Here is a 15,789-nt window from a genome sequence, read left to right as displayed (position 1 = left end):
TGGTACCATAGTCACAACAACGTTGCTCCTTTTAAAATCATCTCAGTTGAAAAAGTTTTAGTGCATTTGTGGATGTCATCTTCAAAACATTTAACACGAACAGGCTGGTTATGGTGCTAGATATATCATACTGTTAGAAAATATAACTGATTCTACACATGGAGCCTCAAATACATAGTTTACATGCATTTATACTCATTATTCTAAATACTTGTATCCAGGTTGTGATTAAACCGGTAGGCTGTGTATGAGTTCACCGCTGTGCATGGTGCTGACCAGAAAACTAAAATATTTAACTTTGCTCTAGATGGTTGTATATGTATATGATGGCATATGTGAACTGTGACCTTTTATTAAAACAGTTATTGTACAAAACATCAGATCGGATCATCATCACACCAGTGCTCCTCGTCTCGTTGCGGGCCCACAGCGCCCCCCGCAGGCGGCCAGACGCGCTGCAGGCGAGCAGCCGGGAGGATACCACTCGTCCCCATAGAGACAGGCTCCTACAACAGGGCTGCCCGGACCCCCCCCTCCCCGTCAGGACCGCCGGTCCTCCCTTCAGAGGCGATGACAGCCCGCATATGAAACAGCCGGCTTCGGGGACATTAGTAATTCCCTCGAAAACCGACGCGCGGACGGTTGCCAAACAGATTCTTGCATTATTGGATTAAGGAGCGTCAGGGCGCGCGGCTTTATCCCTGAGAGGCCCGGAGGATCGTGTCCCGTCGGCAGGGAGGAGTCCCCTCGTTGTCCTCGCCGCTAACACGAAGCCAGGCCACCATGACGGCGCTTTGACAACCACGTCTCCAACGCCAAGCTGCAATAGGGCGACCCGATGCGCTCTTAAAGGTGGGTCTTTGTTGTGTGTGTGTGTGTGTGTGTGCGTGTGTGTGCGCGCAGTTTAGCTAGCTAAGCTAGCTAACGGCTGTCTGAACCTCAAAGGGGCTCGGGTTGGTGTCGGGTCACCCGCTGGTCACCCTGGTCCAGCCTCGAGAAGGAGAGCAGCCGCCGTCGAAGGTGCTAATGTTTTTATTTTTTATTTTCTTGTTAATTTTTAAGGCAGCTGAGCATCGAGCACGTCTCGTTCATGTCAAAAGAAGTGCTGCTTTTCTGTTTTTTTTTTAAATTTTGTATTACCGTCACCAGTTGAAACCAGGTGCGAACCAAATGTGTGCGTCTCCTTAGCATTGGAAGGCACGTATGGTCGTGACGTCACGTCACGATAGTATTTCACCATCGTCGTCTCCATCATTAGGAGCAGGTGCTGCCCTTCCCCTCTTCGCTTGTTGTTCTTCACGTCGATGACGTGACGCGGAAGAGGGGGCTTCTTCCCCTGGCCGTGATGTCTCCGTGTCTCTCTCCGTGCAGGATGGAGGTGGAGGTGAGTGCTGCCAGGGACGGCACCCGGAGGAGAGCACCGCCACCAGCGGCAGCAGCAGCAGCAGATGATGCGGGTGGAGGAAGCATGGAGGCTCAGGTCGTACCGCTGGAGCTCTACGACTCTGCCAGAGCCAAAATAGACGCAAATCTCCGCTGGTTGTTCGCCAAAGCTTATGGTATAGGTGAGGCTTTGATTCGCTATGTTGTGCTTTTGTTTATTCTCTGACTGGGGAGGGGGGGGGGGGGGGGGGGGGGGTCAACAAATCTGCTGTGGATATGAGTGTTTTATAGGATTGCTGTCTAGGCCAGAACTGGTTTCTTCATGTGCAAAGAAGGTTATTTGCACAATGTAGACCGTCGAAGATAGTTGCATTAATAATTAGCTTGATGCAAACTATGTTAATGTTAATGGGGATGGAACAATTGCGTGATTTCCATTTCTGGCTTGCTATCCTGAAGAGGAAAAAAATATATATACTACAGGAAAGAGAAACACTGTGATGCAAACACACATGGATAGAAGACAGTAAACACAAGGGGAGGGGGACACGGGGGTGTGACATGCAACAAGGACAATCAAACTTTTATCCAATTTTTAGAAATACGCTTAGTCAAACAGAAAAAAAGGACAAAAGTGGGATCCTAAGCTGAACTTTTTTAACGATTTGGATAAAAGATGTTAAAATAAACGTTTAAAGGAAATCACCAAGGAGATTTTATCGACCAAAGTCATGAATTGAAAAAGCAATTCATGAAAAACTTCATTATAGCGCACTGATAGCAGAGTTTGGGAATTACTAGCTGGTTGCTTTACTAGAGTTTAAAGCAACAAGGAAATAGGCCCACTTGTGCTACAGGACAACATCAACTAAATGTATTAGATCAGTATCATTTGGATTCGCTTGTTGACTCGCTTTTTTCGACTGTAAAAATGCCAAAAAGCATCCGAATAAACAGACGGCACCATGGCGACAGGCCGAAAACCCCAACACGTCAGTGACTGACGGCATGAGCCGACATCTCACGATAAGTCTTTTTACGCCCGGGTCACCAGCCTTTGCCTGCTCTGACGAGGTCTACTAAAACATTTAAAACGTTTGCTCTACATGGCCGTAGAGGACTCGTTGAATGTGGGTTTCTGTGTCACTGGTCTGAGCTGGAGAGGATATGAACTGCTCCTGCGAGCCGACTCGTCCACGTGATTGCGTTGAATCGGTGTGACAGTGAGGACTTAAACGGAAAAAAAATACTTGTGTTCACTGCCTGGCAGGGAGGTTTCTTGTTGTTGCAGGGGATGACTCAGTGAATGGACTCTGGGAGGGGAAATAACCGTGAAACTGAAAGCTTGCAATATGGAGCCATCAGGGAGAATAACATGAACAGGATCATTAGACATGTTCCGTGTACGTGAACACGCATTCAGAGACACATGTTGTCTTACAAAGTGAAGCTTTGATACTTCCCCAAATGTAAAACCTCCGTCGCCCACCCCCAGCCTCTCCCCATGTCTTTGTGATTGATTCACTGATATCCTACATTAGTACCCGCGTTGGAAGTACGCTGAGCTGATGCGTGGCGGGTTAAACCTTCACCTCCTTGTTACCCAACAAGGTGGAGATCAGAAGCCCATAATAAACACCAAACCATCACCTTTCCCCCTTTCAAGCCTCCTTCTTCCCTTAATCTGATTGGCCTCGTCCCGGCGGCGCCCCATTGTGTCTCATGTGGGAGGCCCTTTGAGCGAGGGACGGATTTATTGCACCGACTACGCTGCGTTAACTTCTTTACACACAGAATGGACAATGCCGCCATTCAACGGTCTGACCGCCGCTGTCTTCAGTGCATTTACTTTTGAACTTTGATGATTGGATGAATACGATTGATAGTTGAACCACTGCATTTTGTTTCGTTTTCTGACACTATATGGACGCCAATATTGAAAAGGTGTATAGAATTGGGGGCATTCTTGTCATGCTACAACCTTTTGTGTTGTAGTTTTCCTTTTTGGCTTCTTACTGACATATGGCTGGAATTCATTGTTTCGGCTATGAATATGTAAGACAGCTAACTGAGTTTCATGAATATGTAATTGGCGAATTATGGCGGCATTTAGTCAGAATAATAAGTGAACGCATTAGAATGCCACATTACACGGTGAAAATAATAAATCAAATATAAAATGTTTGAGTGTTGTGAAAGAATGAGTCGTGTTGATGCACGGAGCGTCTGTCTGTTTGACCTTTGATCCAGATTAGAGGGCACACCGACCAGCACGGCGGCGCTGGGAGGACTGCGTAGTCTGCGCGTGCGACAGTCGGCAATAGCCAGTCACATGTTTAAGTGCCTAATGGGATTGGAACCTGAAGGCGTGTTTGTCTTTGTCCAACACGCTCCTGTTCTCCAGACTCGCGGCAGGCTTTCCCACCGGGCCATTAGGAAACAACCCCAAAATAATGAAACCAGGGGAAATGAGCGTTGTTTCAGACAAGTTGTTCTTCGTCGGATGAGGATTCTCCAAACAGCCGTCTTATAGCAGATGAATAGCGCCTTTCCCCTGAAGAGCCCGGAGTCTGAAAGCAAGTCAGCAAGCTCTCTGCTGATCAATCTGACCTTGTGTCTGTAAAGAAATGTGAACAAAGGCTCCCCCTCCCCCCCCTACCCCCCACCCACCTGGATCAGGTGGATGATGAATATCTGAGGAGTATTAGCATCTACGATTAGCACAGTTGCTTCTCCTCTTCCTCCAATTCCCCGGCCCACAGACCCGCTGCTGTCAGGGTCCATAAAACGATTGAATGAACAGGCCCGGGTGATGGGATGAGACTGCAGCCCAGCCCCCACCTACAGCCACACTGGCATCTCCCCCCCCTCATCGCCGTCTCCACGGCAACCACGGAGTTGATTGTGCATTCTGGGACAGCTGAGGTGCGAGATTCTGCTCTCGTTGAGAGGAACACTGATGAATCAATGCAGTCGACACACAGAGCCGGGGTGGAGGTATAACGAGAGACTTTTCTGACAGGGTGTAGTATTCTCCGGCCCACATGGCAGCACTACACGTTGCTGCGGGTGGACTGTGCCAAGCAAGCAGTCTGTTGTGAAAGAGACAGCGAGCTGGAGCTCTGCTTGGAGCCTGCTGTGTGTGTGTGTGTGTGTGTGCGTGTGTTTCCACTGATTTTGTGTTTTTGCTCGTCCGCCTCGGTCAGCGGGCTTCTAAGTGAGGCTAAAAGAGAAGAAATGCTGCTGTTAAGCGGTTGAATATTGATCCATGCATTATAGCGTTAGCCTCACTTTCTTATTATCTAGGCTGCAATTTAAAATTCAGATGTTTAGACTTCTGAGCGACACAACGGCAACAACGTCAGCAAGACCATCAGACAGGAATTTAACATTCTAAGTTTATTTTCATAGTGAAGCCATCAGTCGATGTTTACAAAGTTACAAAGTCAAACTAGCGGCTAACTCTACAGCTTATATGTTGAATCCCTCCTGATTTGTACTTGTGCAAAGTGCTGGAAGCTACATTTTGTGTGCGCTTCAGGCCTTAACTCTGGATTAAACAGGCGTGTACTGAACAAAAATAGCTCCTCTGTGTCCACGTCACCGAGCGTGAAACCACCGCACAGGCTGGGACAACACCACCAGCTTAAGTAGCACCACTTAATCCTGATGGCTAATTGGCTTTAAGCCTGAGCTCCACCTTTGGGCCTACGGGGCTCTGCTGGTCATGCTGTTTGACCACTGCCTTTGTCTCGGCGCTCTCCTCTCGCATTACTTTGCATAAGACGGTCCGGGTCCAGGGAGGCTCTCTGTTACATAACAAATATTATAGTGCCCCTTCACGTAGACATTCATTTCATGACTCGTGCATGCTCGTCATTCGTTCCAGATCACATCCCCGCGGACCTGCACAACCCCTTCTACACCGACCAGTATGACCAGGAGCACATCAAGCCCCCCATCATCCGCCTGCTGCTGTCTGGAGAGCTCTACTGCCGGGTGTGTGGGCTCATCCTGCACGCCGAGCAGGCCGCCTCGCTCCAAAGCCACCTGTCCGTCATCCAGGCCCTGTCCACGAAAGGGCTCTATGTCCTGGAGACAGACGACACGCCCGTCTCCGACCTGGACCTCAGCTCGACTCCCTTCAAGATGGTGGGTGTGCTTAATTCATTCATATTTTGCCGCCAGTCGGCGACTCGCTGGTGAACGCGGTGGAGCATTTAGATGCTAAAAGGAGACACACGTCCCCCTTAAGAGATGGAGGAGGCCGAGCAAAGATAAAATGAGAGTGAATACTGGACATCTCCAAATGAATGATGTGTAGTTTCAGAACTCATTTGCTATATAAAACTCTATGTGAGGATATGTCTTGTTTAAAAGAGGCCAAGATGATCGATTGCTACTAATTTGATAATTGTTGGAGGTCACAAAAGGTTCAGTGTTGTGTCAAGCAGGGTTCTCTGCAGTAGTATAGACCTAGTGGACTGACATCCCACGCTTCCATCTGGCAGGAAGCTAGAGTGACTTTGCTTTCCAGAGGCAAACGTGAGCCAGCAGTAATGGAATGAATAATGCACCAGTGGATGTTTTTCAGGTTTGGCTAAAATATTCATGAGGCAAAATGAATCAATTCTTCAACATTCCTTATTTACGATGACTCGATCTTGTGAAGTATTGGTCATGCCCCACAGGTGTGAAGGCACAAAAGGAAGGACGCTGGCCGTAAAGCAGCAGATTATGTGTTTGTGTGAGTAATCTTTGCTCTCTGTAACAAAGAGACGCAGAGAACACCATTAAATGCAATTTCTTTGAGACATAACATTAAATCACCTGTCTGAGGATTTTGCTGTTTGAACTCTGCATGTTCCAGTAAGAAAGTTCTGCCCTGTTTCCATGGCAACTCAGTGATGGAGCATCTCTTACCTCTTGTGATTGTAAAATGATCTCTTTTATTTTTCCACAGAAAAGCACACATGTGTGCTGCTATTAAAAATGCAATATAATCAGCTAAATCTATATTCTCCCAGAGCTCCCACGTCCACCTCATTGATGCCCTGATGATGGCCTATATAGTGGAGATGATCAGCATAGAGAAGGTGGTGTCCAGTGTCAAGCGTTTTTCCAACTTCAGTGCCTCCAAGGACTTGCCTTTCGACCTGGAAGACGCAATGGTCTTCTGGATCAACAAGGTAAACACCAGACGTGGGTGTCGGGGTTTGGCACTTGGGCCTTCTTCTACCTGTGCTCAGCCAGGGTACCTTCGTCGTTACAGGTGAACATGAAGATGAGGGAGATCGTGGAAAAAGAGCTGAAGATGAAGCAGCATTTGCTGGAGTCCCCCAGCCACCAGAAGGTAACGGCGTGTGTGTCTCTTTCTCGGACCGCCTCAGGAAGAAAAGCTTCCTCTCTGTTCAATAGCCTCTTTCTTGTGTGACTTTGCTGCCTTTGTTGATTGCTGTTGAGTTTATAGATGCTTGCGTCCTTTCCTCACTGGGTGATTGACCGTCGCGCGTGTAGGTTTAGAGTCATTGGATCTCGTCTGCATTGAGATCCGATGAGCCCCTCGTATCACCCTCTCATACAGATTGAAACCCAAATACTCCACTACAGATACGCGGGCCTTCTGATTTTGGTCTTTTTTTTGTAGACTTTGTGCTAAATCAGCCGCATTAAAAGGCTGTTCCTGTTTTCCGGTGCTCGTGTGGGACACGGGACACTCACCGGATTACTTTGGATGTCTGTGTGTATTCATATTTTTCAACTGTCCCACGGCTCTCTGCGGAGACGCGTCTCACAGATTGCCAACCTCTGCACTTGCCACGCTCTGGATCCTATCGATCAGTCAGAAAGGGGCGTGTTGTTAAAAAGCCCAGTGATGACACAGTGTCTTTTTGGGGCTGATAGGATCCCGTTAACGTATAACAAACACAATTACAATGCACACAAACACCTCTAGGGGTCCCCCCCCTTTTCTGCCTAACCCCTTTCTAGTTGTCTTTAAGATCAGATCAGTCTCCATGGTAACGGGGGGGATAATCTGATGTCTTGTCATTGTACATGACCCTTGACCTGTCTGCTCCTCTTTGTGTCTCCCCTTAAACGCCCCCCCCCCCCCCCCTTCCTGCCTCTTGGATACTAGTCTCCGTCCAAATGGTACTGGAAGCTTGTACCTGTAAGTGCCACCGCTAGCATTCTCTCGTGTGAATGTTTGTCCGTCTGAGATGTGTTTGTATCAGTGACAGACGGAGCGATTAGGAGCTAATGCAGCGACGTAGGAATGGTGTTGTTGACAGTGAAGATGACACAGCGCCCCCCGGTGGCAACGGAAGAAACCGCAACAGACGCGAGACACTTTTTCTTTTCCCTGCTTGTATTGTTTGCTTCTACTTTCCATCCCGAAAAGAGATGTTGGTATTCAGCCGAGCTTTCACCTCCCGTCTCTCAAAACATCCACATGCCACAGCACATTCCAGCAGGTTCCGTTTTGTTTTCAGCCGACGAAGCAAAGTTCCAACGAACCGAATCTGAAGTCCACTCATCCAGTCATAGCTTGCCTCATTTCATTGCATTATCCTCCTTCCAATCATTTATTTCTTCCCTCACCAGCCTGATATATTGCATGAACTGGCTAGCTGCTTTTGGGAGCCTGTGGAATTCTCTCACATGGTAATGTATTCATCGTTAACCCTTTTCATTGTTTTATCCTCATCTTGATGTTTTTTCACTTGTTTTTCATGAATCACTTCACTCAGCCACAAAATCTCCCACTGATCTGAGTTATATTATTATACCTGAACGTGCTTAACATCCTCGCAAGTCCATATGAGCGAAGGCACTCTTTATTGTACCACATGACAGCTCAGATGCAAATGGCTCTCTGAAAGACTTTGCAAAGCTCCACTCATCAAAGTGCGAAAGGTGTGTGTGAGCATGTGACTCTTGTTTGTGACTAGAGACGCTTGTTTGCTTCGTTTGAAGTCGCGACCCCTCCTCCTGTGTAGGTACGTTACCGCAGAGATCACCTGTCGGGTCGAGCACTTCAGCACTTCCCTCTGCTGGACGACCTGCTGAAGGACGTGTGTGACGGCACGGCTCTGCTGGCTGTGATTCACTTCTATTGCCCAGAACTCATTCGACTGGAAGGTACAGTGTCTTTGGACGCCTCACATATTATGGAGCCAGAGGATAGCGGAGCTGAACTGAGCGGGACACGAATCAGCCCATTAACTTTTGTTTCCTCTTTCTGTGCAGATATCTGTCTGAAGGACGTCCCCTCCATAGCAGACAGTATGTACAACATCCAGCTACTGCAAGAGTTTTCTCATGAATACCTGAACAAATGCTTCTACCTGAAGCCTGAGGACCTGCTGTACTCTCCGAGAGTACTGAAGGTGAGCCCGAAAAAACACTTAAGCAACAGAAAGTTATAAAACAGAACATTGTCGTGGATTGTATTGACCCTGATCATTGTGCCTCGCAGAATAACATCATGGTCTTCATCGCTGAGCTCTTCTGGTGGTTTGAGATCGTGAAGCCAGACTTTGTGCAGCCTAGGGACCTTCATGAAATCAGAGATGGTATAACTTTAACATATATGTCAAATATACAAATCTTCACAGTTGTATGTTGTGTGCATTTGATCCTTTTGCACCTATTTGTTTTTTCTCATAAACTATTTCTTGTTCTTGTATTTACTTTCTCTGCATTTGTTGTGTGATATATTTTTCTTTTTGCTTATATAAGATCAACTGTAATGTAACAATTCCCCACGGGTGTCACGTAATTGGATCAAACTACCGTGGACTCAATGACGCGTTTTAGGATGTCTTTTGATGGCTGATACCTACTTTATTGTTTTGTTTAGTGAGATTGCTGCTGCAGCCCAAGACTTCAAGATCTCATATCCCCATCTCCAGCATCACCAAACGCAGTTTCCTGCCATCATCAAACTCTGCTGACATCTTGACCACGGGCCCAAGCCCCGACCTCAGGTAATATCCACAATACTCCATTTCAGTTTTAAGTCACAGATTTAGTGATTAATGTTTTGTAATTTACACTTAATAACACATTTTATTGGCCATTTCCCCAATACATTTACAGCAGCTTTACCACACTATACCACACTGCCATATTAAAATGCATATTCCCATATATATATATATCTTCTTGCAGCAGTAAAGCAGGCTCCCAGAGCCCCTCTCACCCTTTACTGCCACTGAGACAGAGACAACAGAAAGTGACGGGGGAGAACACCTCAGGTAATATCAAATCCATATTTCCTCTGCCTCAAGTCCCAAAGTACATTTTTTTTTAAATTGTGTTCTTTCTTATTTCAATATCCACTTCTTCCAAAAACATACTTTATTCAGTTGTTACTGTAAACATTTCATTTTAATATTTACTGTATTAAGATTTTTTTTTAAGATCAGATCCTTTGGACGCAGTTTTATGTTTAATCAAGACACATCATTTCCCAAAGTGTATTATTTATGCTGCACGTTTGAGAGGTCCCGATTGTTACATCGATGCTATTTTCTTTTGTGCAGTGCTGAGGAATAGGTCCAACTCCCTCACACGCGATGCCCAGCATCAGGGCTCTATACTGGCCTGGCCGGAGAGGAGGCCGAGGTGAGCTGTGTGATCACAACGTATCCAGCAAGCAAACCTCCTTCATGACTCACGATGCTTGGCTTACACACGTCGTATTAACCCCTCCTCCTCCTGTCCAGGCCTTTGTCCCAACAGTTGCCCTACGCCTTGCATTGTCCCCTGGAGGACGACGCAGACAGCATCAGCCTCGCGCGCTCCATCAGCAAAGACAGCCTGGCCTCCAACGTACTGAGCAACACCCCCAAACACATGCCGGGTCCTCAACTGCCTCAACACAGGCTAAGTGGCCAAAGCCTGCTGAGCCACATGCGCATAGAGGATGAGGAAGAGGAAATAGAAGAGGAGGAACTCGTCGCCGTGATCCACCCGTCTGCGTTTTCTCGATGTCGACTCGGGAGTGACATGGAGCAGGACGAGCTGGAGATCCCGAGTGCGACATCCACCTCGAGGGTTTCCGGTAGTCGCCGCTCTCCCCGCCTCGACGCCGGCCCCTTTCCCCCGGACCACCCGGCCGACAGCTACTATCTGGAGCCCCTGATGCCTTCCATCCCTAAGCCCGCCAAGGAGAAGAGCATCAGCCTGAACAAGGAGGAGGAGAGCGGGGAGAGTCGCTGTAAAGGGACAGCGGGTGCTAGGAAGGCCGCCGTCAATGTGCCGAGCGCCTCGCAGAGGAAAGCCCAGGCCGCCGGGTCAAACAGAGGCACCTTCACGCCCATACCTGTGGCAGGATCAGTCACCTGCTCTATCAGGCCACCCACAGAGGGGTCGGCAGGGATGTGTCAGCCGGAGAAGAAGCAGCCCTCGGGCTTTTTCCTTCACTCGTCGGGGGAGGCGGACTGCCGCGCTCCGTCCTCCGCCGCGCCGGATGCTGGACACGACTCTGACTCTGACATCGCAGACCTCGAGGAAGACGAGGAGGAGGAGGACGACGACCTGACGGAGCTGACGAAAGACCTGGCGAGGAGAGGAAAGGGAGAATTCTCAGAGGAGGGAGAGGTGTGTGAGTTCGGGGAGGGTGAGTCGGCCAAACTGAGGGAAGACTTGAAGGTAAGCGAGCGGGACGACAAGGAAGGCGGCAGCGGGCGCTCCAGCCCCTGCCTCAGCACCGCGTCGTGGGCCAGCAGCTGCAGCGCCACGTGCAGCACCAGCGTCAAGATGACCAGCTTTGCAGAGAGAAAGCTCCTTAAACTTGGGCTCCGGGACGGATTCTCCAGCACCAGCAGTTCTCAGAAGACCACGCCGGACGGCTCTGAGGTGGCCCCCGGCTCCCCCTGGCAGATGAGGAGCGACGGCGCCTCCGGCTGGCTGGCAAAGGAGCCCCTTTCGGTTTTGGGGAAGAGCTTGGCGGCGAGTCCCCCAGTCGTGCCTTCAGAGCTGCTGCAGCTTCACATGCGGCTCGAAGAGCAGAGGCGAGCCATCGAGTACCAGAAGAAGAAGATGGAGGCCCTCTCGGCGCGCCAGCGGCTGAAGCTGGGGAAAGCTGCTTTCCTGAACATCGTGAAGAAGGGCGGAGGGAAGAGCGACACACTTCCCCTGCCTCTGAAACACTCACAGCAATCCTCCGAGCCAACCGACAGGAGTAGAATGAAGACCCTGTCGTGCAGGGATGACTCCTATCTTGATGCTCTGAAGGTGCAAGCAAAGGCGGGTCAAACGGAGGTAGGACAGATGAGCAGGAACAACAAGCTGTCCCAGGATAACGTGGCGGAACCGGACTTGAATGAGTGTTCCCACTCCATCGATCTTCTCAATGAAGCTATTAGTTCCATCCAGCAGCAGATGATGCAGCTGTCCTTCCAGCAAGACCTGCTGATGAAGCGTGCGGCGTCGTCTCCGGATCCACCAGCGAAGAGCGCGGCGTCGCCTGCGGAACCATCGACGAAGCGCGCGGCGGGGCCACCTCAAGAACGCGTTGAATCCAGCTACGGCACGACCCCCAACACGACTACGGAATCGACATCCTCTACCTCAGACTCCAGAGCTTTTGCAGTTCACTTCGTGGATATTAGCGGCGGCGGCGGCGACGCCGCGCCCGCTCGACGTCCGCCCAAGCTCAGCTCCAGCCAACGCACCAAGGCCTCGGAGCTAAAACCAAGCAAACAGAACAGCAAGGTGGCTTCCATCAAGGCGTGCACTCAATCCCTGGAGGGCAGAGAGAAGAGTATTGTTGAGAGCTCCAGACCGGAGAGGAACATTCAGAGAAACAGCACCTTCCGAGTCCGCGATGACCCCGACCAACACAGCGCCGCCGAGGGGACCGGCTGCGTCTCGGGCGGCGCTTCGATGTCCCCCTCGCGGGAGGAGAACGCGGCCGCCGACTCGGGGAAAGACGGCGTGGCGGGAGATGAGAATGCAAGGGTCAAGGGTCAACTGATTGAGGTGGACCTGTCGGAGCTCAAGGATCCCCTGGCGGACGGCAGCGTGGAGGTCCCAGACTGCACGGCAGAGGGCGAGCAGAAGAGTGTGATCGGTTTCTTCTTTAAGGTAAAATCCTATATCAATATCAAGAGCACCTTCCGGGAAGCATTTCCACTAAAGCATTTTTAATTTCATTTTTTTTTTTTTTTAAATCTTCCAGGATGAGGAGAAGGCAGAGGATGAAATGGCAAAACGTCGTGCTGCCTTCCTCCTCAGGCAGCAACGCAAGGCTGAAGAGGCGAGACTCCGCAAACAGCATCACGAGGTCGAGAGTGAGCTCAAACGTGACGAGACCAGGTGTGTTCGTGTTTATAAATACTTCCACGGGACGAGTGATTCCACCTCACGTGTTTCAAGTGGCGCATTTCATCAAGTGCAATAGATTCAGTATTTTACTTTTACTCACTCACATTATCCCCCAGATAGATGTCAGTATTTAGTTGAGTATTTGAACCTCCAAGCCTTTGGCATTTATCACCTCCTGAAATTGCACCAATAATGCTGAACCTTTATGTTATGCGGATAACTCTGCGAACGGGCCTGCAGTCTGCAGGTACTGTATGTGTTGAGGGGGCGATTCGTCATGCAGCCGTGTCTCTCTTCACCTCAAGGCGCAAGGCAGAAGAGGACCGCGTTCGCAAGGAGGAGGAGAAGGCGAGGCGAGAGATAATTAAGCAGGAATACCTGCAGAGGAAGCAGGAAGCCTTGATGGAGGAGCAAGGTCTTGTCAAGCCCCGCCCACGCACTAAATCTCGCCGGAGCAGACCGAAATCCCTCCACCGCGCCGAGTCCAGCAGCCTCGCCAAAGGATCCACCACACGTAAGCAGACCTACCTGCGTAGTGCTCCGCGTTGGTCGCTTGGTTTGTCAGTTTAGGGCGGTGTCTTTGTCTGGAGGCTGCGTCTGCACATGCCTTCTCTGTTAAGTTTGCAGCACATGCGTTTGTCATCCTCTGAGTGTGTAAATGTGTGTTATGCAGGTGATTCTCTGAAGAAGTCCATGTTGATCAAAGCCCAGGGCTCAGCAGCAGGCTGCAGGGGAGGTGAACCTTCTAACCTGCTCTGCATGATGTGATATCAATTGTTTTACAGGCCCCACATAAATCGTGGGGACAAAGCCCCGAGGAGTCAGCTGTGTATTCATTCTAACTTATGGTTGTACATATATGTCTTGCGAATTGTCCAGACTCTTGTCTCTATTTTTTCTGTTGAATCGAAGGTTATGTAATTCACACACTAAAACAGGTGTGGAAAGAGCAAAAGTAACTGGTCCCCCTCATTTTCAGCGGATCTGAGCTGCAGTCATCGAGGATCAACGCTCTCCTTGGCGACTGAGGCCGACAGCGTCATCTCTGGAGGGGCGGAGTCTCGGAGGTGAGACCCGTTGTGTTCTCTTCTCGTCCGCTGTGTCCAAGTGGTCATTTGGTTGAGCTGTTGCTGTGCTCTTCAGGGCCGGATCTGTGTGCTCCATGGAGTCATTCCCTGCGCTGAGCAGGGCGTCGAGCAGGAACCTGGAGAGGGACTGGGAGAACGCCTCCATAGCCTCTTCCATCACGTCAACAGAGTACAACGGTGAGCAGACAAAAAGACAGCATAACATAAATAAGACTGCTTTGATTGGTACAAATCAGTCTTTAAAGTCTTTAGAACGTTGTGCATTTCTCTCCTTTAATCTTATTGTAATGTTTTGTTCTTTTAAAGGTCCAAAACTCTTCAAGGAGCCGAGCTCCAAGTCCAACAAGCCAATCATCATCAACGCCATTGCTCACTGCTGCCTGGCTGGGAAGGTTAATGAGACCCAGAAGAATGTTATTCTGGAGGCGAGTGTGATCGATTTTCAATGTATTTACTGTTGGTGATCATTTATTTACTTGTCTGATATTCGCGCAGTTCAGTTTTCATTTGTATTTTAACATTTTTGGAAAAATTGCAGGAGCTGGAAAAGTGCGAGTCCAACCACCTGATCATCCTCTTCCGCGACGGCGGGTGCCAGTTCCGCGGCATCTACTCGTACTCGCCGGACACGGAGGAAATCATCAAGTTCACGGGCACGGGGCCGCGCTCCATCGGCCGCAAGATGATCGACAAGCTCTACAAGTACAGCTCGGACCGCAAGCAGTTCAACGCCATCCCCGCCAAGTCGGTGTCGGTCAGCGTGGACGCCCTGACCATCCACAACCAGCTGTGGCACGTCAAGAGGCCGGGCAGCGCACGCAGGAAGTGAGAAAGAGGACACAACCCGCTGTTGCCTCTGTTGGGCCGGACCCAATAGTCTCCCGAGGCGATGGGACGTGTGATCATGTGACTAAAGGGGGCATTGGACCTGACGAGCGAATGGTTTTCGCGGCCTGAATGTTTATTTTCTTTAGCTGTCTATTTCTTGCATGTCACACTTTAAACTTGCCGGACTGATTCTCACGCAGCAGTGAGGAGGAGACGGACGGACCCCCCCCCCAGGCCCCCCCCCACTGAGTCCAATGCAGCCGCATCTACGACGCAGTAGACAGCATACTACTGATAAACAAGTGCAACTACACGCAGCGATAACTGCTGGTCCAGGCTTCACACACGGAGCCCCCCCCCCCCCCCCCCACTTGCTTTTTCGAAAGATGGAACTAACTTTTTTTTTTATGTACGGATGGCGTGGATGTTAGCGAGTGGTAATGTCCGGTCTTGTTTTTCTATTCAGCGTGATTGCGGGCTGCGTGAGTCTTTGTGCTGAAGGAAGCGTCTCGCTCTGAATGTGTTGTCTCACCCTCTCGCTTTAAAAGAAGGCAACGGCACTGTCGGAGCCAAACGACCTTTGTTTTGTTCTGTTTGCGCTGCCGATACAGAACAGAAAGAACGTTTTTTCACAAAAGGGGAGAATTGTACTAGTGTTTCCAGACTTAGTGCATTACGCCTTTCAGTAGTGCATTATTATCGTATTAACTTCATACCCAAAGGTCCCCGAACCGGCCGACGTCGCTGCACCAAACAGAACTGAAGCTTTGCCACGGAAGCTGTTTGCTGCTCATTAACTCATCGCTGGGTTCTAGTGAGGAGTGCGATTTTACCTTTTGCTGCTGGCGCTCAACACGCGATAGTTATTCCCCTGTAACGACGGACGGACAGCAGCGGCTGTGACGTGGGGCCAACCGCACAATACTTGATCTTTGTTTGCTGCATTTTGTACATTTTTTTTAGTCGTATATTTTTTGGTCTGTTACTGTAAGTTACGTTTACTAAAAAGCAGGCCCTATTTTGAGGTTTATTCTGTTACAGGCTTTTGGAGACACAAGTATTATTTCACAGTGTTGTATTTTATGTTTATTTATTTTGAAGAGATATAATAAAATGCAACTCGGTATGTTTTCTGATGAATGTGCATAAGACA

At 49.4% G+C, this 15,789-nt stretch overlaps 1 protein-coding gene across 2 annotated transcripts; it reads left to right on the top strand.

Annotated features, from left to right (window-relative positions):
• Window positions 1–518: 518 nt before the first annotated feature.
• camsap1a (calmodulin regulated spectrin-associated protein 1a) lies at window positions 519–15,772 on the top strand. 2 transcript variants are annotated; one of them, XM_037484123.2, is made up of 20 exons: window positions 519–852; window positions 1,372–1,565; window positions 5,273–5,535; window positions 6,411–6,572; window positions 6,656–6,736; window positions 7,523–7,555; window positions 8,385–8,526; window positions 8,635–8,774; window positions 8,864–8,960; window positions 9,248–9,374; window positions 9,559–9,644; window positions 9,933–10,014; window positions 10,116–12,480; window positions 12,575–12,711; window positions 13,026–13,234; window positions 13,394–13,456; window positions 13,700–13,787; window positions 13,864–13,985; window positions 14,115–14,233; window positions 14,347–15,772. In XM_037484123.2, the coding sequence occupies exons 2-20, from the start codon at window positions 1,373–1,375 to the stop codon at window positions 14,635–14,637; spliced, it is 4,800 nt and encodes a 1,599-aa protein (XP_037340020.2). In that variant the 5' UTR covers window positions 519–852; window position 1,372; the 3' UTR covers window positions 14,638–15,772. The 2 variants fall into 2 exon arrangements, with proteins under 2 accessions (XP_037340020.2, XP_037340022.2); XM_037484125.2 differs by lacking the exon at window positions 13,394–13,456.
• Window positions 15,773–15,789: the final 17 nt, after the last annotated feature.

The sequence above is a fragment of the Pungitius pungitius genome, chromosome 18 (genome assembly GCF_949316345.1).
Source record: "Pungitius pungitius chromosome 18, fPunPun2.1, whole genome shotgun sequence".
NCBI classification, from domain to species: domain Eukaryota; kingdom Metazoa; phylum Chordata; class Actinopteri; order Perciformes; family Gasterosteidae; genus Pungitius; species Pungitius pungitius.
Note: the sequence above shows the minus strand (reverse complement) of the source record. Positions and strands in the feature narration are given on the sequence as shown.

Excerpts from the sequence above, each read along its gene's own strand:
- camsap1a (XM_037484123.2), top strand. The coding sequence starts at position 1,373 with ATGGAGGTGGAGGTGAGTGCTGCCAGGGACGGCACCCGGAGGAGAGCA. Across the intron at positions 1,566-5,272 it reads CGCCAAAGCTTATGGTATAG|ATCACATCCCCGCGGACCTG; the intron begins GTGAGGCTTTGA and ends CATTCGTTCCAG. Across the intron at positions 10,015-10,115 it reads TGGCCGGAGAGGAGGCCGAG|GCCTTTGTCCCAACAGTTGC; the intron begins GTGAGCTGTGTG and ends CCTCCTGTCCAG.